The sequence below is a fragment of the Perognathus longimembris genome, chromosome 8 (assembly GCF_023159225.1).
Source record: "Perognathus longimembris pacificus isolate PPM17 chromosome 8, ASM2315922v1, whole genome shotgun sequence".
NCBI classification, from domain to species: Eukaryota; Metazoa; Chordata; class Mammalia; order Rodentia; family Heteromyidae; genus Perognathus; species Perognathus longimembris.
This window is the reverse complement of record NC_063168.1, coordinates 3,832,386-3,850,327: the sequence shown is the minus strand read 5'-3', so window position 1 is coordinate 3,850,327 and position 17,942 is coordinate 3,832,386. Positions and strand designations below refer to the sequence as shown.

At 41.4% G+C, this 17,942-nt stretch overlaps 2 protein-coding genes across 8 annotated transcripts in view; one reads left to right on the top strand and one right to left on the bottom strand.

Moving 5' to 3' along the window:
- The window catches only part of Rev1 (REV1 DNA directed polymerase), a 72,848-nt gene extending 57,451 nt beyond the window's left edge, over positions 1-15,397 (top strand). For 5 of the 7 annotated variants that reach the window (XM_048352389.1, XM_048352387.1, XM_048352390.1 and 2 more), the window contains 12 exons: positions 1,758-1,877; positions 6,108-6,328; positions 7,158-7,330; positions 9,418-9,520; positions 10,702-10,867; positions 11,080-11,237; positions 11,900-12,124; positions 13,085-13,205; positions 14,036-14,253; positions 14,338-14,494; positions 14,642-14,744; positions 14,994-15,397. In XM_048352389.1, coding sequence (XP_048208346.1) covers positions 1,758-1,877; positions 6,108-6,328; positions 7,158-7,330; positions 9,418-9,520; positions 10,702-10,867; positions 11,080-11,237; positions 11,900-12,124; positions 13,085-13,205; positions 14,036-14,253; positions 14,338-14,494; positions 14,642-14,744; positions 14,994-15,105 — 1,877 coding nt within the window. In that variant the 3' untranslated portion in view covers positions 15,106-15,397. Of the gene's footprint in view, positions 1-1,757; positions 1,878-6,107; positions 6,329-7,157; positions 7,331-9,417; positions 9,521-10,701; positions 10,868-11,079; positions 11,238-11,899; positions 12,206-13,084; positions 13,206-14,031; positions 14,254-14,337; positions 14,495-14,641; positions 14,745-14,901; positions 14,922-14,993 lie in introns of those variants that run through there. The other 2 variants (XM_048352388.1, XR_007211814.1) reach the window with 2 other exon arrangements.
- Positions 15,398-15,450: 53 nt separating this feature from the next.
- The window catches only part of Eif5b (eukaryotic translation initiation factor 5B), a 63,428-nt gene continuing 60,936 nt past the window's right edge, over positions 15,451-17,942 (bottom strand). The window contains exons 23-24 of the mRNA XM_048352393.1: positions 17,118-17,279; positions 15,451-16,819 (exon numbers count right to left, since the gene is read on the bottom strand). Coding sequence (XP_048208350.1) covers positions 16,712-16,819; positions 17,118-17,279 — 270 coding nt within the window. The 3' untranslated portion in view covers positions 15,451-16,711. The remainder of the gene's footprint in view (positions 16,820-17,117; positions 17,280-17,942) is intronic.

The window sequence follows — 17,942 nt, the reverse complement described above, 5'->3', positions numbered from 1 at the left end:
TGATGTATGTATTTGGGGAGTTTAGTCTGAGTCTTATTATTCTGGAATTACAGCTGTTCCTCACAGTGCTGAAAGGGCTGTGTGTGTGTGTGTGTGTGTGTGTGTGTGTGTGTGTGTGTGTGTGTGTGTGTGTGGTGTCTCTGTCTCACACACACACAATGTTTTCAGTGACTAGTCTCTTCTCACTCCTCCATTCTGTTTATGATCATTGTACTTCCTACCACGTGGTCCGTCTTATATAAGGCGACTCTTCAAGCATTTACCTGAGATTCTGTAAAGCTGAAGCCTGTTATACTATCTCTTTCTTCCTCTACTTAGACTCTCTGCCAAGATTCTTCCCCTCCTTTTTGGCATTCTCTTGCATGAAGCCCATTTGTTCCTGCAGTACTATATCCTGTAGTTTGGGTAGGTAGAGAGAACACTCGAGGTTGCTTGTCATTCCCAGCTGTTATTCTTCTACATTCATTCAACAACTGTTTTTTTTCCCCTCTCAAGTTTCAATCTCTTATATCTACCCAACTCCCAGGGTCAATTCTGTAAGCAAATATTCTTAAAAGAAGACTTGATCTCTTCCAATTTGCTTAGGACCATGGGGGAAGCACCAGGATGAGGATGGTCAGGGGAAAGAAGTAGGAAAAGCAGGAATGCCCGGGCAAAGACTTTACTGGGGTTTCCAAAGGCAGGGCAGGGGAAACTATTTAGACTAGCTTGAGTAATCCTAGCGAGCTTTAGGCTATCAGTTGTTTTCTTAAGTGTCTGGTACCTCACACTGGGATCACTTAAGGGAGAGGAGGAAATAGTAGCTCAGTGTGCGGGAGTTTGATAAGATGGTGGTTCGGGATGGCTAGCCTGTTAAGGGAGACGCATGCGTCCAAATAAATGGTTTACTATCCTTAGAAATCAGCTTGTCCTAAAAGGACAGTCTCTGCTTGGTCAGCACGTTTTTTTCCTATGTTTTCGTTTATTTTTCAATTTATGGGTTTATGAGATAGGGTCTTGTGTAACCCAGTAGCCCAAGTGATAGGGTTACAGGCATGTACCACCACATCTGACAGCCAGCAAAAAAGTTAGTTGTCAAAATATCAGAAGATTTGTCTACTGCCTTAAAAAAATTTTTTTTAAGTTTTATTTATGTGGAACTGGGTGTGTTACTCAACAACTTCTCCAGCCATGAATCTCTACTTAGTCTAAGAAAATTACAGGCTCTGTAAGTCTTCTGAATGCCCTTGATACAAGTATTCCATGTCTTGAGATTTTATTCACTGAGTTCCACCGAGCAGCAGCCAGCCATAGCTCCTTGGTTCTTCTCCTACCCAGTGATCCTCTGCTTCCTCTCTGCCTCGGCCCACTACCCCGCTTCATCTGTGTTTCAGAGACTCTCCTGTCCTCAGTGTCCTGACACCTGCTCTGGTGCTTTAGGCTTTCTGTTTCTCTAGGCTCATTTCCCATAGGTATCAACTACTTTCTGATTCCCCCTCATACCTCCTGTGACCAGCACTCTGGAGATCAGGGCTGTGTTCTCTATGTTGAAATATCATTTATTTTAGACCAAAGAGAAACAAACCTCTGTCTAGCAATCATGTTGGCCATAGTCTGGAATATTTAATGAGACAAATGGGTACATACCTGGTCTGAAATAGTCAAAACTGTATTTTCATTGTTTTTACAAGTTTGATAGGTAATCTATGTGTAGATATGTTAAAAAAATTTAAATAATTGTGGGTATTTATTAATTTTTTCCCTTTTTAAATTTATAGGTTCTAACATTCTCCTGGCTAGAATGGCAACCAGAAAAGCAAAACCAGATGGGCAGTACCACCTACAACCAGATGAAGTGGATGACTTTATCCGAGGCCAGCTAGTTACTAACCTACCAGGCAAGACCAAGCATTTCATTCATTGAACGTTTACTGAAGACGTTTATAGGGGCTTTTCATAATTTATGTATTATACACACAGATTTTGTTTGGTTTTGAAACAGTCTTGTACCATAAGCTAGGCCTAGCTTCAAACTTCAATCCTTCCATCTTAGCTTCCCAACTACTGGGATCACAGGTGGAGCATCCAAGGCTGGGTCTCTCACTCTCTCTTTTTTAATATTTGAATAAGTTTTCAATTCATCAAGTTTTGTAGCTAGTGGATTCTACTTTATTTTTTCATGCAAAATCAAAGATTCTAAGAAAGAAGTATAAAAAGAACATGATAAAATTACTTTCTTTAAGCCATAACTGAAAATAGCCAAACGTTTGAGAATGGACTTAGCATTCGTAGAGTTACGCCGCTGGTCATGGGAGCAGCTTACTGCCTAGCACGCATGGGGCATTGGGTTTCATCCCTAACACTATCTATTTTTGCAGTACTGGACTTTATACTCCAAGCACTTGCCAAGCAAGCACACTACCCATGGAGCCACAAACCCCAGCCCTTCCTGCTTTCATTGTTTTTTTAGATAGGTCTGTCCCTTTGGCCGAGGATGTCCTAGATGTAGTTCTCCTTGGCCTCCTATATAAATGGTGTTAAAGGTGTGTGCATGAACATGCCATACTTGTTTGTTTAGATGTAGTCTTTTTGTTTGAGCTGACCTCAAACTGAATTCATTATAATCTCTGCCTCTGTGTAGCTGGTGTTATCTGTGTATATTACCACAAATCGTTGTAAACCAAGTAAAGGTATATAAGAACTGCCTTAGAAATTTGTGTTATGGGCTCTATGTCAAACAACATAAACTGACAACGTTTTTGTTTTTTGTTTTTTTTTTGGTCCCTGACCAGGAAACAAACTGACAACATTTTATGGTGGTTGAATTTTACAGCTTCCCAACAACCAAGTAAATATTGTACAATGATATATTAGTATCAGAAATGTGAAAAAAGACCTCCCCTGCTACACCATGCCAGTCATGAGGCTTGGAGGGTCAGGGTGCTGTCCCTGTGTTTGGTTTTTTGCTCAAACGATGGCTCGTTGGAGATTAGAGCCTCATGGACTATTCTGCCCAGGCTGGCTTTGAACCACAATCCTCAGATCGCAGTCTCCTCCTGAGTAGTAAGCCACTGTTCCTGGTTCTCATCCATTTTTCAAAGGACACCTGTCTTGTTACCAGGCATAATGGCTCATGCCTGTAATCCTAGCTATGCAGAAGGCTGAGATCTGAGGATCACAAAGCCAGTCCAGGCAGGAAAGTCCACAAGACTCTTACATCCAATTAACCACCAGAAAACTGGAAGTGGTGCTGTGGTTCAAAATGGTAGAGCACTAGCCTTGAGCTGAAGAACTCAGGACAGTGCCCAGGCCCAGATTTCAAGCCCCATGACCAACAACAAAAAGACACCTGTCATGGGTTTAGGGTCCACCCATGTGATTTTATATTAAGGTCTCTATCCAAATATAGTCGTACTAAAAAGTATTTAGAGTTAGAACTTCAACATAGACGTTTTCAGAAGGCACAGTAGCTGGAAGACGCTGCTTTAGTGATTTGGTAAAGTTTTTAAAAATAGAAAAGGATTTCTAGGTCTTTGATCTAGCAATTTTACTATTCACATTCTTTTCTTGGTTGGACTCTCCTTTGGTATTTTTTTTGAATCCCAGACCTGGCCTTGAACTTGCTATGTAGTCCAGACTGGTGTTGAACTAATTATCCTCCTTCCTGAGCCTAATAAAAGAGCATTACTCTCAAAAACTGTTTCAGAAGGACCATTTCCATATGTTCTTCAAGTCTTTGCAAAGCTCTTGACCTTGTGCGAGTCCCGCTGGGCTAAGGACTCTGCACCTTGTCCAGATGTCTTGGGTTTGTGCATCTAGTCAGTGGTTACCAACTCTTGATAGTTTCCTGAGAGATAGATCACAAGCACATAGCAGTTCATAGGGGCCTGTCTACACTGGTATGGGGGCAGATAATCTGGGTGTACACTTAAAGTTAATAATTCAGTTCCTCACTTGCACTGGCCTTATTTCACATGCTCTGCTGTCATCAGTAAACACCTACTGGTTTGGACAGGATAGACACAAATATTTCCATCACCAGAGAAGTTCTTAAGGACAGCCTCTATGTAGGTGGGAAAATGTTTTGCTCCTTGAAACTTTGCTCCTCTGTGCGGTGTTAGACGGCCACATTCTGGATGCTAATGAGGGCCATTTTTATTCTAGAGTAGGTGCAAGTAGTTGTTGGACAGGACCTTCCACATCGTTTTCTTCTCTTCCTTCAGACTTGGTTCTAAGCTAGCTTTCTCCCCCTTCAATGGCTGAGTTCCATCTGCACTTTTACTTTCTCTGTAGAGATTGCTCCTTATGATCACTTGGAAAGATTAAAACTCCGACATTGAGATGGTGCTTGCTCCAGATTTCCCAGCCCCATTCAACGTGGCTCAAGTGGTAGGGTGTCAGCTGAAAAAGCCGAGCTTAAAGCACCAAGGTCTGTGCTCAAGCCCCAGTCCCGGTGCCTCATTCCTCCCACTGCAGACCTATTTTCATGTCACCATACGAGCTTTCTGTGGAAAAACAGCTTTTCTTCTTCCCAAGAAGGTCAATTCAATTTGATTATTTTTACTTAGGTTGGTTGGGGTTTTGTTTCGGCACCTATTTCTGGTATATTCAAGATAGTCTCCAAGTAGGTTCCTGCTACCCAGCATTGCGTCTTTCTAAACTTGGGTGTTGGAATAGATATACTGTCCAGATTTGTAAGGCAAAGAATATGATCAGGCTTTGCAGGGGGGTAAGCAAAGCGCCAATAGTAGGAAGAGGGGTCACCCCCCAAAAGAAACGTGTCTGTTTACCTTTGCTTGTGATTTGTCCTCTTAGTTTCTAATTGAAAATTTATCAAGGACACAACACCCTTTTATGAATAGAATTCTTCGGGAATGTTTTTTGTTAACTTGGAATTCTGATATTTTTACTTGCCTATTATTTTGACTTGAACTTGAAAATGGCACCAAAGTGATCCAGCACCCTTAATACCTTTCATCTAATTTAATTTCCATAGGGAGAAAACCAACCATCTTGGTTTAAACTTGTCTGGCCCAGTACCATGCCAGAGGTCTTTTTTTTTGCCAGTCCTGGGGCTTGGACTCAGGGCCTGAGCACTGTCCCTGGCTTCTTCTTGCTCAAGGCTAGCACTCTGCCACTTGAGCCACAGTGCCACTTCTGGCCGTTTTCTGTATATGTGGTGCTGGGGAATCGAACCCAGGGCTTCATGTATATGACGCAAGCACTCTTGCCACTAGGCCATATTCCCAGCCCCATGCCAGAAGTCTTAACACAGTGTCATATGTTGCTTCCTGAGGCTGTCTTGGGAGGACCTGGACTGAAAATAAATTCATGGCACTAATGACCATAACCACATTTAGCAGAAAATAGCAAACTAAAGACCAGAAATACACATGGTCTTTTCTTTATTGGTGGAACATACTTACTGGTGTGGAACCATTTTAATCTTAACTGCTTTCTAGATGTGTAAATAGTAAGCTTTTAGGAGTGAGGAAAACCAATCTCCCCCCCCCCCCCCCCCCCACTTAGAGCAGAACTTATCAGAATCTTATGGGTTGGACTTGTGGGGGAGACATGGAGGTTGTTGCCTGCATGCCTGGCCAAGAGGATTCATCCCAATTCTTCAGGGAGACTGGCTTTTGGAGAAAATGAATTCACCTGAACTTGGGACATGGCTCAAAGTGCTGGAACACTTGAAGCCTCAGTTCACTCTTCACTACTTCTCTAAAGAGAAAGAAAGAAAAGGTGTGAGGGGTAGAGAGAGGGGAGGGGTAGATATTTTTTCCTATCAATTTGTGAATTGGTTAGAAACCTTAATTTTTAGGTCACTTCAGTATGATAGTAATATTTTTGGATTTAGGCCTATATTGTAATTTCTTGTTGAATTACTAAAGCAAAAGTAGATGAAATTGTTTTGGTAATCACTGGGAGTATGTCTGTATATTGTAGACCCTTTTAAGCAAGGGACTATTACTAGTTGATTTTGTGGATAAGATAGCAATCTTGATATGAACAAAAATCAAACTCTTGTGCTAATACTCATTTTAATTGCCTTGTATATGACGTTATTTTCCTATTTTCCAATAGTTTATCCTTCATAATTAAAGTAGATATCATTCCTTTCCTAGGAGTTGGACGTTCAATGGAATCTAAGTTAACATCTTTGGGAATTAGAACTTGTGGAGACTTGCAGTACATGACCATGGCAAAACTCCAAAAAGAATTTGGTCCCAAAACTGGTCAGATGCTTTACAGGTTCTGCCGTGGTTTGGATGATAGACCAGTTCGAACTGAGAAGGAAAGAAAATCCATTTCAGCTGAAATCAACTACGGAATAAGGTTTACTCAGGTATGTGTGTGTAACAGATTTTGTCTTATGTTCATTTTTCACCTTTTACCCAGTTACCTGTAACTTGATGCTTGAAATTAAATCTTAAACCATGCTATTCGTAGGGCCTCAGCAAAGTCTTTTTAAGCCAATGTGTGTAACAGGGGAGAGGCCAAAAAAAAAAAAAAGACAGAGGAAACCCAGATCTTTAGGGAAAGAGGAAAAAACATTGTGTTTTGGGAATCTGTAGTTATCTTTAGTTATTTTAACTGTATTTTTTTGGTCTTTTCTTTTTTGATACTGGAGATCAAACCCAGGATGTTGCACTTGCTACGCAAGCACTTTGCCACTGAGCTACGTCCCAGCCCAGTTATTTGTATTTCTAATGACTTAATTTCCAATGAAGCGAAGACAAAAAGGGCTTTTTTCAAAGCTGTAAATATCACGTTTCAACTAATTCATCTAGAAAATAGTGGCTGATGATTAACTTGTGTTTACTTCTGAATATATGTTTGTGGATCTAACTTCCAGAGATAGATCCAAACAGATTTGAAAGTGAGCTTGTTCTTGGATCTGGAGCCAGTGTTTGGGATACACAGGGAACAGGGAGAACATATTTCATTAATAGAATTTAATAAGATAAAAAATACAGGAGATTTCAGCTGCTCAGTGATGGCACGAAAAAATGAGAAAGGAAAGCTTACTTTACTTCATTTTTTAATTAGAGTTAAAGGTATGTTTGAAGTTTGATGCTTTTGAGAGAAAAAAAGGACAGGTTGAATAGTGAAATACTTGAGAATTGTTTATAAAGGAAAATAATACGGAAGTTTTTACATGTTTCTTTCTGTAGCCAAAAGAGGCAGAAGCTTTCCTTTTGAGTCTTTCAGAAGAAATCCAAAGACGACTTGAAGCTGCTGGCATGAAGGGTAAACGTCTGACTCTCAAAATCATGGTACGAAAACCAGGGGCCCCTGTAGAAACTGCAAAATTTGGAGGACATGGAATTTGTGATAACATTGCCAGGTATGCTTGTCTTACCAAAAAAGTTGGTAAATTCTATTTTGGTATAGGTATTATAGCTTACAGAAAGCCAATGAATAGTTGGTGTAAAAAACCTGTAACTGTTACTTAACAAAGTTGTCATTTAACATTGTAAAGAGCCAGGCCCTCAGCCTAAGGTCTAACTTTTTCAATTTGGGCTGTTATATAACACACACACACGTGTTTTCTTTATAAAGAAAAGGTGTTTTTCACTGTTATATAACACACACACACGTGTTTTCTTTATAAAGAAAAGGTGTATTTCACTCAAAGCCCTAAAGATTCAAGAGCGTAGCTACTGTGACAGGAACAGATGCCAAGACAGATGACAAGATGAGACAGGAGCCCATAGAGGGCTCCATACCCTTTTTTGGAGGGGGGAGGGGACAGCATGGCCTCCCACTTGATCCACGCCTCCAACCAATAACTGGGGCTCTTGAGAACTATCGTTCTCTTGAGAGAACCAGCGCCTCACAAGAACGCTATCAGCTCCTTCCAAGATCGGTGCCATGTCAATGACCTAATTACTTTGGCCACAGCCCAGCTGTTAAGTTTCCCCTGCGTACCACAACACAAAGATCAAGCTTCTACCACAGGAGCCTTTGCACGGGAGTCCAGTGGATGTCTTTGCTTGGAGTTTCCAGGCTGCTAACTTTAGTGTGTGGAAGAAAAGGGAAGGTTTGCAGTCCAAGGAGTATATTGTGGTTTTTTAAGAAACTTAACTGCAACCTTACCAGAAGATTACATATGGCACCTTAAAAAAAATTGAGTAGTTTCAGTAGGTATAATCTTTGTGAAAAGCATAATAACATCTCTGAAAACTGGTAGAAAACATTTGTTTGGAACCCTATTTTATGATGTCTGGGCTACATTTTAAGATAATAGGCTTCATGTAATACTTGTAATCAATACGAAATTTCTTGGTTTTGTACGCAGGCTGTCTTGTATAAAGAGTATGCTGCATCTTGTCAGACCAAACTTTTGAGACTAGTGTCACTTGAGTTAGCTCATTTCAAAGATACATTTGTGTATACAGAGGTATCCTCAGGTTGTGAGATCATTGATATCAGATGTGAAAACTATCACTAATGCACTTAAGTCATCATGGAAGCAAAGTACAAATGAAACAGCCTAGTTTACCAGATATTGTGTTTGGTTTATTGAACTTTAATATATGAATTTCAAAAGGCAGTTCTAATAAAGTGTTAATGGCCACTTCTATACTGAACCAGTCATTAAATTCTTACTCAGAAGTATCATTTGTCTTTCTTTTTCAATGGGGTCTTACTATGTGGCTTAGACTCACTTAAAAATGTGTAGTCTAGGCTTGCCTTGAATTTGAAATCTTGCTGCAGCCACCTGAGTGCCAGAATTAGAAGCATGTGCCACTATCCCGAGTTCAGTTTCTGTAGGGGAAAATCAGGTCCAGTTCATCATACATCCTCTGAAAAAAAAAAAAAAATACCAATAGTGACCTTGTTTGCTTTGGCACACCTGCTTCTTATCTAGCCCAAAAGACTAAAGGCTCTGAGTTCAGTGTGGTTTTGCCACTTAGTAGTACTAGCTTCAAGGTGCCTCAGATATAAGCTCATGTTAATTCTAACCTCTTTTTTAGACCAGTCTATCACCTACTTTTTATCATAGTATACACACATTTTATTGGTCCATTTATAGAACCTGTTAGAGAAATACTGGAAGGAATATACTTAAATTTTGAAACAGTATTAATTACACCTCATCCCATTCTTGAAAAGTGCTTTTGGAGTCTAAAACATTGCAGTAACCATGAATGTATGCATCAATTGCAAAGTGTGCATTTTTAAATATACATCAGCTAAAAAAATTTGAACAACCTTCTAGCATTTACCTTAAGGTCTCAATCTCATTCTCTGCTTACTTTTCCCTCCTTGCTGCTAATAAATGTTGGTTTATTATAAACCCTCATTTGTTTTTATAAGCTTTTAAATAACTGCAGCTTTTCTATAACTTATGTACTACTGAGGTACTAGTAAATACATCTGCATAGAATGTAGTTATAGTTTAAAACAAAGTAATTCTATCGTTTACAGGACTGTAACTCTTGACCAGGCAACTGATAGTGCAAAAATCATTGGGAAAGCTACATTAAACATGTTCCATACAATGAAACTAAACATATCAGATATGAGAGGGGTAAGTACATAACACTTAATTTAAATCTCACTTGGGGTTTGATGTAAGATTGTTGGAAATAAGAAGGTTCATATGCGGATCTTTAGCTCACTCCTTTGATGTAATTGAAGGAAGGTCATCAGATGTGACCTGACTCCTCTAGTGTTGGTAGTGTTAGGGAAGTGTTCCCTAATAGATGGGGATTTGAAGACTGTTAATCTGCTGCTACATTCTGGTGTAGAAAGGAGAAACTACGGGCACAGGTGGATGGATGCCTTTATGACAGACATGACCGCTAATATTCATGTGCAAACTTTAGATTTGTGTTCTGAAATGCAAGCCTTTGTAGGATTGTGTTCCAATAAGAAAGGTAAAGCCAGGCATTGGTGGCTTACATCTGTTATCCTGGCTACTTAGGAGGCTAAGATCTGATCAAGGTTCAAAGCCAACCTGGGCAAGAAAGGCCATGAGACTCTTTGGAAGTGGAGCTATTAATCAAGTGGTAGAGTGACAGTCTTGAGGGAGAAAAACTCAGACAACATCTGGGCCCAGAGTTCAGTCCCCAGGACCAGCACAAAAGGAGTCACTGAGTAGCCCACACCCCCATCTTGGGGGAGGTCGAACACAGGGCCTCCTACGCTTAGCACTCTACCAGTGAACCATACTCAGATCTCAATTTCAATGTTTTTTTTTTTTTTTTTTTTGTGGTATCTGGGCTTTAAACTTAAGGCCTTATCTGGGCTTTAAACTTAAGGCCTTGCACTTGAGCCACATTTCCAGCCTTTTTGCTTTAGTGATTTCCTCAGATAGGTTCCTTTACCTTTTTGCCTAGGGGAAGACCTTGAATTTTGTACAAGGGTCTTCCTATTATCTGGAGCCAGAAATATGCACTACCACTCCCAGCTTGTTTTTCTTTCCTGGGTTGGCCTCACTGAGATCACTATGTGTGCGTCACCACCATAACTGGCCCTCACAAGCTTTTTTTAAACCCCACTTGGACATCAGTGGCTCTACCTGTTTGAAAACATTACTGTATTCGTAGAATAACTGCTCAATGGGTCACAAAAGGATTTTTGTAATAAATCTACAAAAAATCTGCTTATTGCTTTCACATTCTATGACAGTAAAAAACGAAAAGATGAGAATTTTGCGGAGAAGTCTTACTTTTGCTTTAGTTCTCCTATACTTGTCTTTACTTGTAGGTTGGGATTCAAGTCAATCAGTTGACTCCAGTTAATTCAAACACCTCCACGTCTTCCAGTCGCCCGTCAGTTCAGTCAAGTCACTTCTCTGGTGGGTCACACACTGTCCGCGATCTTTTCCAAGCTCAGAAAGCGAAGAAGCCCACAGAAGAGCAGCACAAGGAAGGTTAGTAGTTATCAAGATGGTGTATTTCAATGTGGATATCCTTAGAAAGGTAGTTCATCTTCAAAATGGCATGGTTGTATGTGTGTGCGACAGGCTTACATTCTTTATTAGTTTTCAGTGTACTAGAGTGGTGTGATTAGGGACCGAGAGCTTTGTACTCCCTTTTTGCCCAGTGAGCGAAGGATGAGTCATGTGTTTTTCTATTCTTGCAGTGTTTACGGCTGCAGTGGATCTGGAAATACCACCTGCCTCTAGAAATTGTGCTGACAATAACAAAGTCGAGTCTTCAAGGAAATGCAATGGTCTGCATTCTCCTGTCAGTGTACAATCAAGACTCAATCTAAGTATAGAGGTCCCATCCCCTTCCCAGGTATATTTTTTAGTCCTAATGACAAAACTGGTCTACAAATGATGATGCTTAAAATACACTCCTTGCTGAATTGTTGTAACAAGATTAGGTAAATGTGCTTTTGCAAAGACTTCCAAGTCCTGTGTTGTGGAGGCGCAGCTCAAGGGCAGCCCTTTCCCACGGTCATCAGGTCAGTAATCATGTGGACCCCATTCCACACAGTAGCTCTGGTGATCCCTACTAGTTTTACAGCACTTGCAAAGTTGGTGAAACTTACAACAAGCATTCCTCTTAGGGATGACCATTGTCGTCCTTATCTCCTTAGACGTAAGTTAAGACACCATTCTTAGGCCTTAAGGGAAGAATGGCTATGTAGTTCATAGCAGCTGTTTCCAAAGGGCAGGATGTGCTCAGAAAGGCAGAGGGAGAACCAAACAGAGAGAGGATTCTGCTATCCATGTAAAGTTAGCTTCCCTGAGATTGTGGGTTTATCTAGTGTTGTGGAATTTATCTGTGATGTGCCCACTTACCTTCAGACTCCATATTCCCTCAGGCTTGGATGTTTCAAAGATGTGCTGGTGAGGGGAAGGGAGGGAGGGCGTGGTCAGTAGCCAGGTCCCTAGTGTTCTCAGAGATAAGACTCCAACAGGCTTACCTTCAAATTCATGCTTGCTATTTTATAGCTTGACGAGTCTGTTTTAGAAGCACTTCCTCCTGATCTCCGAGAACAAATTAAACAAGTTTGTGCTATTCAAGGAGAATCGCAAGGTGACAAAAAGAAAGAACCAGTAAATGGCTGTAATACAGGAATTTTGCCTCAACCAATTGGGACAGTTTTGCTGCAAATGCCTCAAGAATCTATTAGTGATGCAGGAATAAATGTTATTGCCCTCCCAGCATTTTCACAGGTAAGTTAAGTCACGTTGGGAACCTTCTGTCACTGTACACTGTACTCTTAAGTACCGTGACTAGCTCATACCAGGTAGGGTGTGGGGGAGGGCGCTTGATTGCTCATTTCCACCTCATCTACATGACAAATGCTACTAGGCAGCTTCATTCTTTTTTTTTTTTTTTTTGGCCGTCCTGGGCCTTGGACTCAGGGCCTGAGCACTGTCCCTGGCTTCTTCCCGCTCAAGGCTAGCACTCTGCCACTTGAGCCACAGCGCCGCTTCTGGCCGTTTTTTTCTGTATATGTGGTGCTGGGGAATCGAACCTAGGGCCTCGTGTATCCGAGGCAGGCACTCTTGCCACTAGGCTATATCCCCAGCCCCAGGCAGCTTCATTCTTAAGCCACCAACTGAATTCAGAACTGAGAAAGAGATGGGTAAGGTGCGCATAAACATCTGCCCACAGATCATGGAGTCATGTGACTAGAACAGAATGGAGATGCATTTGTATATAGGGGGGTGGGAACAACTGGTGTGCCACACTATTTGGTCTTGCTCTAAATAATTTCACTGTAGTGACTGTTGCACTTAAGGGCTTCTCATTCTCCAAATGTTTTGAAGGGGGCTGGGAATGTGGCTTAGCAGTAGAGTGCTTGCCTAGAATGCCTGAAGGCCTGGGTTCAATTCCTCAGCACCACATATATAGAAAAGGCCAGAAGTGGCGCTGTGGCTGAAATGGTAGAGTGCTAGCCTTGAGCAAAAAGAGGCCAGGGACAGTGCTCAGGCGCTGAGTCCAAGTCCAGGACTGGCAAAAAAAAACCCAAAGCAAACCATATGTTTTGAGGCCACCGGTATCAAAGCTCACTATGAGTCTGTACAGGTCAGAAAATGATGGGAGAACAGTCTACTTTGTGAAAAATAGAAACCAGCTGCCATAGGGCCTTAACTCAAGGTGTGACTTTGACCTTCCATCCTCACCAGGTGGATCCAGAGGTGTTTGCTGCCCTTCCTGATGAGCTTCAAAAGGAGCTGAAAGCTGCCTATGATCAAAGACAAAGGCAGGGAGAGGCTGCCTCTCACCCGCAGCCAGCCAGTGCAGCTGGTAAGCCTGGCAAGTTACCGAAAAAGGCCACGAGGGCACCACTGTCATGTGGTGTGTGTTTCACTAAAAGCTATTAACCCTGGAGAATATCTGAAGCATATTTGTGTTGCTTAGTCCTAACTGGATTGAATACCTATGTTTTAATACATTTAAGGGAAATTTAGACCCTTAGTTGAATCCGGGAACACAGGAGAGCACTTACCATAGTATCCAAACACTACACAAACAAAATGTAAACTTCTGGACGTGAATCATAACTAAACCCATATTTAGAATTTAAAGAGGGTTGAGCCAGGCGCATTTGCTCCAGTTTGTAACCCTCGCTACTTGATATGTGGCGATCTGGTGACCGTGGTTCGAGGACAGCATGAGCAAAAACAGGTTTGTGAGACATCAGCACAGGTAAAAGGAAAGAACTCCACCTCCACGGCAGGCATGAAGTGGGATCTTACCTCTGAATTGCCAGCGACGTGGGCTCAGTGTCATTATTCAAGTAGTAAGGTGCCTGGCTTAGCAAGGGTGAGGACTTGAGTTCAGCCCTTGGTGCTTAAAAAGTTGGAGCTGAGAATTTAGTAGATAGTATTTTAGAGTACGTTGCGTGTTGATTTTCTTGTACGTTGCAAATGCCAAGGCCAAATTAGCAAAATGACAGAACTGGGACAAAAAGGCATTCTGGAGCCTGGGCTGAACCACTGCTGCTCACGGCTTGCTACCGTAGGCTGATTGGGGGGGGCGTGGAACAGATAGGCTGATTGGAAGAAGGAAGTAATTCATGGCACATTGAAGACTCATTGTATCAAAGAGCTTATCTTTATCCCCTCTTCATTTAGTGCCAAAGAATCCTTTGTTTCAACTAAAACCAGTAGCAGTGAAAGACAAGAAAAAGAAGAAAAGAAAACCCATCAGTTCCCCCCAAAAGATTCAGAGTCCTTTGAAAGCCAAGCTGCTCATCAGTCCTGCAAAAATTCTACCAGGGGCCTACGGGAGTCCCCAGAAGTTGATCGATGGGTTCTTAAAACACGAAGGACCTAGTGCTGAGAAACCTATGGTAATTTAAAACACAGACCTTTACCCAGATCCTAATGTACTTGATACTACACAAATGTACCACTTGTGTCCTTTTTCTTAACAGGAAGAACTCTCCGCTTCTACTTCAGGTGTGCCAGGCCTTTATAATTTGCAACCTGACCAATCCAGCTGTGTTAAACACACAGCACCTAATCTAGCTGGAGCCGTTGAATTCAATGACGTGAAGACCTTGCTCAAAGAATGGATAACTACAATCTCAGGTTGGCTTAGGCTGTGTCAAGTGGCCCAATGTAGTGGTTCTGTGATTTTGAGAAGACAGATTTGACCCATTTTCCTAACTTAGTATTTTTAAGTTCTACAACTTCCTTTGAAAGGTCTCATTTGAGGATTTTTTCCCCCCTCTCTAGATCCAATGGAAGAAGACATTCTTCAAGTTGTGAAGTACTGTACTGACCTTATTGAAGAAAAAGACTTGGAAAAACTGGATCTAGTTATAAAATACATGAAAAGGTATAATCAGGATTTTCATGGAAGGGGAAAGAATTCTATACTGTTGAAAATGAGGCAGTTGCTTTTTAGGTTTATAACAGGGTTAAAGGAAAATTGCTAACCTCTTTATGTCCTAGATTGTAAGCCCAAATAAGTTTTATAAAATGCCTACATGCCGATGTGTGTGTGTGTGTGTGTGTATGTATATACACACTCCTTCCTTGAAGGAGAAGTGTTTCCTAATGATGATGTTTCCTTTCCCACCTGCAGGTTGATGCAGCAGTCGGTGGAATCAGTTTGGAATATGGCATTTGACTTTATTCTTGACAACGTTCAGGTGGTTTTACAACAAACTTATGGAAGCACATTAAAAGTTACATAAAATATCCCCAGAGAGCCTGGTGCCCTCTGCTAGCTGTGCCATAAGTGCTTGTGAGGTATTTGCAAAGTGCATGAGAGTAATGCTGTTTTTTTTTTAAGTTTCTTTTTAAGCAAGTGTTTTGTACATTTCCTTTCAAAAAGTGCCAAATTTGTCAGTATTGCATGTAAATAATTATGTTAATTCTTTTACTGTAGCATAGATTCTATTTACAAAATGTTTGTTTATAAAGTTTTATGGATTTTTACAGTGAAGTGTTTACAGTTGTTTAATAAAGAACTGTATGTATATTTTGTACAGGCTCCTTTTTGTGAAATCTTTGATTAAAATGCCCCACCTGGAAGGTTCTTTTTCAGCCATTACAGGTTCTTGTGCTCTGTTTTGAAATTGCTGAGAGGGCCCAAAACAAGAATCTACTTGTTGGAATAAAGGGTAAAGCTTCTAAATCCTGTTTCCTTCTTTCATGGTTTTCCTGGGAAAATTGTGTCAAGCTGCTGGCTCTATCCTTTTAAGTCATTAGGCTCTTATTTTCCCTTAACACGTACTTTGACTCTGGCTTTCTATACATCTATCCAACAGGTTTCTTAAAGGAATATGGACAGCTCCACAAGCTTTGCAATTACTGGAATGCAAAAAACTTACAACAGATGGGATTTTCTAGGACATTGCAGGCAATGAACCACCGGTTCACGCCTGCAATCCTGACATCCTAAGATCTCTGAGGTCTGAAGTCAGCCAGGATACAAAAAAATCCCTCAAGATTCTGACTACAATTAACCAACACAGTATCAGAGGAGCGGCATGGCTGAAGTGATAAGCCAGCCACGGGAGAGCTTAAAGCCCCGAGTACAACCGGTGGTTCTAACACACACATGCACACTCATCGCATAGAACCAAAGTATGATGACTGATATCATCTTGACAACGCTGAGCTGTGTGGAGGCCAACAAGCTACACTAACATGGAAGCCTAACAGAGCTTACTGTTTGTTGTAGCAATGTCTGTTTTCTTTATTGGATTTTTGGAATTGGATTACAACCAACTCTCAGGACTACACAAGCAATAAAAAGCAGCCGGCTATGGTTTACACCATGGTTTCACACAAAGCAGATAAAGAAATACCAGAATGTCTTATTTGCTATTTTTGAAAAATCACTAAGGGCATATGGCAGAAGAATGCTGGAAAAATCACTGGGAATACGCATAAAGACGTGTTTGTTACGTCAAAGACGTTCCAAGAATCACAAAATCTGCAGAAGCTTGGTTAATCAAATACTGCAGGACTGATTTAATCAGTATAAAATTGAAAGAGCTTTAGATTTGTAGTAAAAATCCCAATTTGGGGAAGGGCAAACGTTTAAAACAGCAGCCAAGTAGGGAAGGTTAGGGCCAGGGGTAAGTGAGCAGGCACGTTGGAACTGTGGGGACGCATTAACTGACCACTGTCAAACCAGTGTAAGTTTCTTGGTTTCTCATGGAAAACATTTTATACACCTAAAGTTCATCAGTGTCCAGATACTTATGTTCCTCTTTGTTTTTTGTCTTGGCTTGTTGGTGATATCACAACATAATATTGAAATTACTCCAATTCCTGTCCCATGTGGAAAATTTAGATGATTTCAAATACTTTCTTCAGCTCCACAATAAGCTGCCAGTCACTCTTCTGCATTTCATCTCTGAACCAGTCTTTGAGTGCATCAATGGACTGCCGGCTGATCTGTAACGCCCGAGGCACAAACAGGGTGAACAGAATTTTAACAACCAAGTGCCAAAACAAGCTCGTGGCCCCTTATGTTAAGCACTGAAGGTCTTAATCGGAACGAAGAAGGGCAGTGCTTGCCCATCTAAGATAACAGAACCCACATTCTATCTTAGAGGCCATTGTCCAAGCCCTAGCTCCACCAGAATCTCCACGGTCCAGACTAGCCCCCAGACTAGCCCTCAGAGCTACTGATGCAAACGACCAGCGAGATAAGACAGTGCTGAAAATGTGCCACTCGGCACTCATCACTCACCTTACTGACGAGAATATCTGTAGCTTCAAAATGCCTCCCAAACATTTTGGGAGATTCACCAGGGATAGGTTCTATTTTGACACAGACTTCTTGTCCTTTTTTTGCAACGTCCACTTGTTTATGGTTTATTTCAATACTCGTTACTATTCCAATGTCAACAAACTGTAGGACGAGAACAAAGCACAACATGCAGGGACTTGCCTCCCATACGCCCATACGCCCAAGTTCCCTGAAATAAGAACTAGAATGAGCAAGCCCACATTGGAGACTTGGAGTATGGTCCTGCTATCATCACAAAGGCCCCCACGGGAGAATTTTCTCCGTAACAGCTGTTAAGAGCAAGATCACTGTGTGCTGTCTGAAGCTTACTGTACACTTAGTGACATGGTCATATTCTGTTTCTGTCCTGCCTTCCTGGAGCAGGACAGGTGCCAGGTTAGGAGAGAATAACAAGCACCAAACTTTTAGTTCTGCAAGAGCTAGGAAAAGTGGTGCGGTCAGAAAGCCAGCCAAGGACATCCTCCATGTAAAGATAACTTGTGAACAAGCGGCTTGGGGAGAGAGGCAGGCTGCCTTACAGAAAGCTGAATTAAGAATGAAAACAAGAGTGAGGCAAAGGCGATAAAATGCTTAGCACACTGATTCGATGAACTTGGAGCATGTCCGCACCCCACACCCGGCCAGAGGACCAGCATGAGCACCTTCCCACGGCCAAACTGGTTAAGGAGAATATCACAAAGATTAAAGGCAAAACAATTACTTTAAAAACAGGTACTTCACTTAAAAGGTGTGTGTGAAGAAGGGATACCATAGTTTTGCAAATAT